The 6,470-nt window shown below is 39.8% G+C and overlaps 1 protein-coding gene across 1 annotated transcript; it reads right to left on the reverse strand.

The window, feature by feature from the left end:
* Positions 1-2,744: 2,744 nt before the first annotated feature.
* On the reverse strand, positions 2,745-3,753 carry LOC142644322 (serine/threonine-protein phosphatase 7 long form homolog). Its single transcript, XM_075818960.1, has 3 exons — positions 3,655-3,753; positions 2,994-3,532; positions 2,745-2,895 (listed from the first exon to the last, which is right to left on the reverse strand). The coding sequence occupies exons 1-3, from the start codon at positions 3,751-3,753 to the stop codon at positions 2,745-2,747; spliced, it is 789 nt and encodes a 262-aa protein (XP_075675075.1).
* Between the last annotated feature and the right edge of the window lie 2,717 nt (positions 3,754-6,470).

Consider the following 6,470-nt stretch of genomic DNA (forward strand, 5'->3'; position numbering starts at 1 on the left):
CCCGAACTAATACGAATGTTATTTACCCTTAACAAATTATTTATAATTTCATTATTTTTAGAAATATATCCCACATGTGGCAGAGATTAAAATGCGAAACTTGAAAACAGACACAAAACACAAAAACGAGATTTGAGTGTACATATAAATTGTAATTGTAGGTTGGAAGTACTTGTAATTGGCCAAATCGGCCCAATACCATCATTTTTAAAAATATTTAGGCAGAAAACACTGTTTCGGAACTAATTGGGAATGTACCACTTTTTCAAGTACTCGAGTTTGGAGAACTCGAGTACTGGATGTTACACCTCCACCGTGGCATGCCAGCGTGGAATATCTATTTTTTTTTTAAAAAAAAAATTCACCTAGTACTCGAGTTCAAGAGACTCGAGTACTGTACGATATGTTACCCGAGTTTAGAGAACTCGGGTACCAATCTGGATTGTACACCGCCATGGGATGGGATAATCCAGACTGATACTCGAGCTCAATAGACTCGAGTACTTTGAATGGTGCCCGAGTTTTTTAAACGCGAGTACTAATTTGGATTCCCACACAATCCAGACTGGTTCAAAATTGCATATCCAGACTGGTACTCGAGTTTATTAAACTCGAGTAACTTGAAGAGTACCCGAGTTCTTGAAACTCGAGTACTAATTTGGATTTTCCCAGATTTGCCCAGTAAGCTCCTGCTCCTTTATATTCTCATTATTTGCACCTGGCATTTTCTGCTTTTGGCACCAGTAAGGAATGTAACTATGAACAACCGATTTGATATCTATCACAAATGAAAAAACTAAAATTTAAACTTCTCAACAAGTGCAGGCATTTGAATGCCATGTCCAAACAAAAGAGAGAAATTTCACGGCAATTACATTACAAAAGGAATGAGCCCATTCAAACAATAACATAATTACACAACACTCAAAATAAGTAACCACTCTTACACAACATTCAAACAATTCTTTAAGATTGTAAGGTCCTGTGACATTGAGAGTTCCACTCCACATTTGCTCTGCGAATTGCTGGTAGGCCTTTCCGGAAAGATGACCAGTGTCAACTAACAAATATTCACTAGCATTCTCACATAATTCATACTCTTTAACTGATCTCTTCCCTCCACAACTATTTATTCCTTTGTATGGACCAATTCCACAACATGCAATATTCCCTTCCTTGAAACCTTCACAACATGGTTATAATGCTATCGCTTAATGACATAATATAGAAGGATGCCACAGTTCAAACTTAGCGTACCTAGTCTGCGAGACCACCACTCGCCGAGGCCTCGTTCCGCTTAGGGCATGTTCTTCTGTTATGCCCCTCTTGGTCACACAACCCGCATTGCACCTTCTTCCCCCTCTTCTTCCATGGTGTGGTTCTAGGCCGTTTCCTGCCCTCGTCCATCTCATTCCTAATTCGTGTTGAGACAGGCAACCTTTCTCTTGGATCAATTGGGGGTTAGGGAGGACTCTTCGAGTTTCTTTAGGATCTGACCATAATAATCTATCTTTCAAGACAGGTAAAATAGGAGCATAGCTCCAGAACAATGCGTCCACGCTATAGCATAAGTCAATGTACTGCTCTGCATCATGTCGATACCTAATACAAACTGTAATGACATGTGAACATGGTATCTTATACAATTTCCATTTCTGACATGTGCAAGTTCTTTGCAACAAATTAACTCCATGTGTGTGATCCCCATGTCCAGCAGTCCCTGGATTATGCGGTGTATCTACTTGATATGACTGTTGTTGCGCACTCAATCTTGTCACCCTGTGATGCTCCGCCTTCTCCTTATTTCTCATGAAGATATCCAAGGCATATTTACACCATTTTTTCCCTGAATTCAACTGCTCTATGCTCTTATTGCGACGATCCTCAACTGTGATTCAACCTGGTTCGTGTAGATCTCAGACCCTGGTTCGAACTTCGCCATAATCCTCAACTGTGATTCAACCTGTCACAAGTATACAAGAGTAGTGTTAGGATTTGGAACTAAACTATGCAAAGCAAGGTACATTTATAATAGAACAATCTTTGTAAACTTACCAAAGTGTCCCAGTATGAGGTCTCTTTTGTAATATGCCGAACAGTGATGGAACGATACCACACCATATACTCGTTATTGTAGCTCATTACCCCATGAAAGGGCGGTGCTTCAGCAATTGTGGCATGCGCAGCCCATCTAGCAATATGAGTGGCATGTTCTTGAACCCAATTTTTTTCCTGCTTGCCTTGGAGCGTTATCTTGTGAAGTTCAATCGAAGTATCGACATTGTCTGGTACGCCTTGCTTCATCCCAAACTGTCGAAGAACACGTTCGGGGTGATGGTCTTCAATCACCCAAAAATGTATGAGCGACACGATGGACCTCCATATGTGTTGGCCTGCCGTACAATATGCGGGCAGGGAACCCAAATAATCTCTATATGGCTCCCAGACAATCTACAATGATCCAACAAATGCAAACAACCATATTAACAATATATGTGTAACGATATCTTACAAACAACCATACAAACAACCATAAAGTGGTTGGTTCCCACTTGTAAGGCACGATACCTGATTTGGCCGGAGCGAAGCAAGCGACACACGATAGGCGCGTAGGACATGCATTGGATGGTCAGTTGTTATCTTAGCCCCTTTCCATCTATCAAACAACACAGCCATAACCTTCATATTAATTACTTACATAATTCTCATGCGAAAGAAATTAATGCGGAAATGTAAAAGGATAACTAAGTTGAAGATCCTACATACACGATGCAAGTGGACCTAGGGGCAGTGCCTGGTGTGGATGCCTCATTACAGGACATATTTGTGAAAACCTCGCCCACACCCACAACTGCTCTAATAGCAGTGCACCACCAATTTGCTTGGCTGTCTTCTCTGATGCCTTACAGAGGTGTCTATATAGCCAACTTAGTGTTGCACTACCCCAACTATAATTCTTTCCATTGCTGATTGGATTGAAAAATTGTAGATACATGATTGAGAGCCGTTCGCCAGATTTGTCCATAAACAATATACTACCCAACATTTGGAGTATGTAATACCGAGCATACTGTTGCACACGCACCTCAGTGGCGTCAGCAGGAAGAGGGTTGCGAAACTGCTCCTCCAACCATTTGGCTTTTATCCTCGGCCCTTCCAACACTGCAGTGTTCTTTTTTGTACCAACTGGTCTGTCCGGTGGACGGAAGCCTAGCAAATCTATGCAAAAGTCACGCCAGTGGTCCATATGGGTAAATCCTACCACCGGCAAGCCATGTACAGGTACCCCCAGGATGACCTCTATGTCTTGTAGCGTGATGGTCATCTCACCGTGTGGCAAGTGGAATGATTGCGTCTCTGGCCGCCATCTCTCCACTAAGGCCGTGATCAGTGCATGGTCAAGGTCCATATGTGGGACTCGAAGTAGCCCATCTAACCCCGCATCTGTGATGTAAGTGGCAATCCGTGGATCTAACCCACCATCAAACAGACCTTTATCTCGGTGACGACAAGTCAAAACACCTGGCACTTCCTGCAAACAAAGCAGCTTAGTATTAATAATAACATTCACTAACCACGTAATAATTACACTTCAAACATAATGCCCAAAATCTTTCTACTACATATATTGATTACAATGACACAAGTGCATACCTCGCCTGCCAAAGGAGCATCCCAAAGCAAACTTGAACGATGCATAGGTTGCCTCGTCAAGACAGTCCCTATAGAGGGTCCTGCTCGATGTGGGTCCATACCTGGCATAAATTAAAGGTGATTAATGGCCCATTAGCATAGCACAAGATTCAACATAGCACAATCACAAACTAATATAATTCTATAGGGAATATTTCCACAACTACCAAATCACAAACTAAATATGTTTTGGAATAATTATAAGAACTTGTACAATTAGATATACATAAAAAGATCATGCTTTTATTAAGAAAGCAAAAGAAAAAGAAAGATGAGACATTTCAACTTTTAAGTTTATGTTCCACATGCAGAAATGTTTAAGCTAGATTCTAAGGCCTAACACATGAAATGTACACCTCACACTCTAAATGTATAAGATGGTGGATTTTCACAAACCACAACTTAATGGATTCAGTCAACATTGATAACCAACAAAAGTAGATAATGGTTGAATCAAGTTCAACCACCTACTTGAGATAAGAGAGAGTCACTTGAGATGGTTTGGTCATTTTCAAAGGAGAGCGATTAATGCACCGGTAAGAAACAGTGACATGACCCAAGTTCAGGGAGCAAATTAGGAACTATTCAAAATAACCACAATTGACTTCATCCTAAAACCTTCTAGTCCTTTGCCATCATTGTGTCCTCTCTCTTCACATCATAACCCCAAAAAAAAAAAAAACTATGCTTATTTTCTTACCAAATTAAGATTTGTTTTAATGACATATCATGGCAGCTTTGGTCATTCACTTGCAAGGATAGCTATTTAAGAACGTTTACATAGTAACAGCTCAAATCTGTGCTGTATAATAGTATATAAGTCTTATTTTGATAATACTCAAAAGAATTCCTCAAGACGCTTCTTTCCTATGTGGGCAATGTAACATTTTGGAGTTGGAATTTAAACATGATATGAATTTCTCCAGTTCATATCCATAAGAAAATCCAGTTATGGCAATACTACCAATATACTTCTAGTTCTCAATTAACCAGTGTATCAACTTGATTTCACAAAGAATAGTCAAATAACTTTCCCTCTTCACACATCTATGACTTTCTTCAATCTAAGCATGCACTGAACAATATATTATCGTTCTTTTTTTATTTTTCCCGGTGTGAACTTTATGTTCTACACAATAGTGGAAATGCAACACAAACATTTTATTACTCATATCCACAAAATCAATAGCATGAAAGTACTGTAGCACCTACCAATTGAAACAGTTAAACCGTGCAGTCCACCAATGCATACAATTTTCAAGGAAGCACAAATTGAATGGCCAATAAATATCTAACTCACTTTTAACATGTTCTAGGTGCTATCCCAATCAAACTATGTACCAGTACAGAAGCAAAGAAACTCAGTCACAGTTACAAGACAAAAATTACCACAATTAGTTAAAAACTCATGGAAAGAACAAAAAAAAACCCCAAACATTGCTAACCTTTGAGTGCGACGTCGCCGGCGATAAAATGGGTGGATATCTTGCGAAAACGCCGGCGATGAAAGGGGTTTGGAGTTTCTACGGCGGCGCCGGTGATTAAACGGGTTTGGGAGTCCGACGTTTCCGGCGATGAAAGGGGTTTGGGGTTTCTACGGCGGCGCCGGTGATGAAACGGGTTTGGGAGTCCGAGTTTCACCGGCGATGAAATGGGTTTTCGGTTTGGAGAGTGAGAGTGTGCAACTGAGTGAGAAATGAGAGATGAGGGAAGACTGGTTTTAGTTCACCATACTCGAGTTTGACATAAGCGAGTACCTTAAATAATACCTGAGCCCATGAAACTCGAGTAATGGGCATATACACAAAATTCCATATCCAGATTTATACTCGAGCCTAAAATAATCGAGTACCATGAAAAGTACCCGAGTTCTTAAAACTCGAGTACCAATCTGGACATGTTCCATGGGAATCCAGATTAGTACTCGCGTTTGAAAAACTCGGGTACCAGATTTGCCAGTACTCGAGTTTGAAAAACTCGAGTACTTGGTGAATTTTTAAAAAAATAGATATTCCACGCTGGTATGCCACAGTGGAGGTGTAAAATCCAGTACTCGAGTTCTCTAAACTCGAGTACTTGAAAAAGTGCTACATCCCCAATTAGTTTCGAAACAGTGTTTTCTGCCTAAATATTTTTAAAAATGGTGGTATTGGGCCGATTTGGCCCTTGTAATTTGTAAGAATGAAGATAGTGTTGTACTACACTTGGAAGAAAAGCCCAACAAAGAAAAGCCCATCCCAAGGCTCGGAGGATCGTCTAAATATTCAAGTGGGGTCAACAGCCATGACCCATGGGCCAAACAAAGTGGACCTAAACCTTCTTCACGAAGTAATCTTCAACAATCTGTATAAGTTATTTGCTATGACGTGCTCTTAATATGATACATATTATTAGGGTGGCAAAATTTGACACGATCCGTGAATTCGACACGACACGATACGAAATTAGCAGGTCATGGGTTGAGACTTAACGGGTTCGTGTCATATTCAGGTTGACACGGCTAATCCGTTTAATAAATGGGTTGGGTTAGTGTTGAACACATAGAATCCGTTTGACCCGTCTGACCCGTTTAATTAAATGATATTTTGCCAATATACCCTTCAAACTCTTGGTATATAAACTTATTAGTTGTTGTGATTTATTTTCTTTGACATATTGTGATTAATTATTTGTGATATTGTGATATGTTTTAATTTTGAATGATTCTTTGTGATGCAGTTACTCGTTAGTTCTAAATTTTATATTAAAAATATTTATTTGTTTGTTTTTTCATTAAT

The sequence above is a fragment of the Castanea sativa genome, chromosome 7, assembly GCF_040712315.1.
Source record: "Castanea sativa cultivar Marrone di Chiusa Pesio chromosome 7, ASM4071231v1".
In the NCBI taxonomy this organism is placed as follows: domain Eukaryota; kingdom Viridiplantae; phylum Streptophyta; class Magnoliopsida; order Fagales; family Fagaceae; genus Castanea; species Castanea sativa.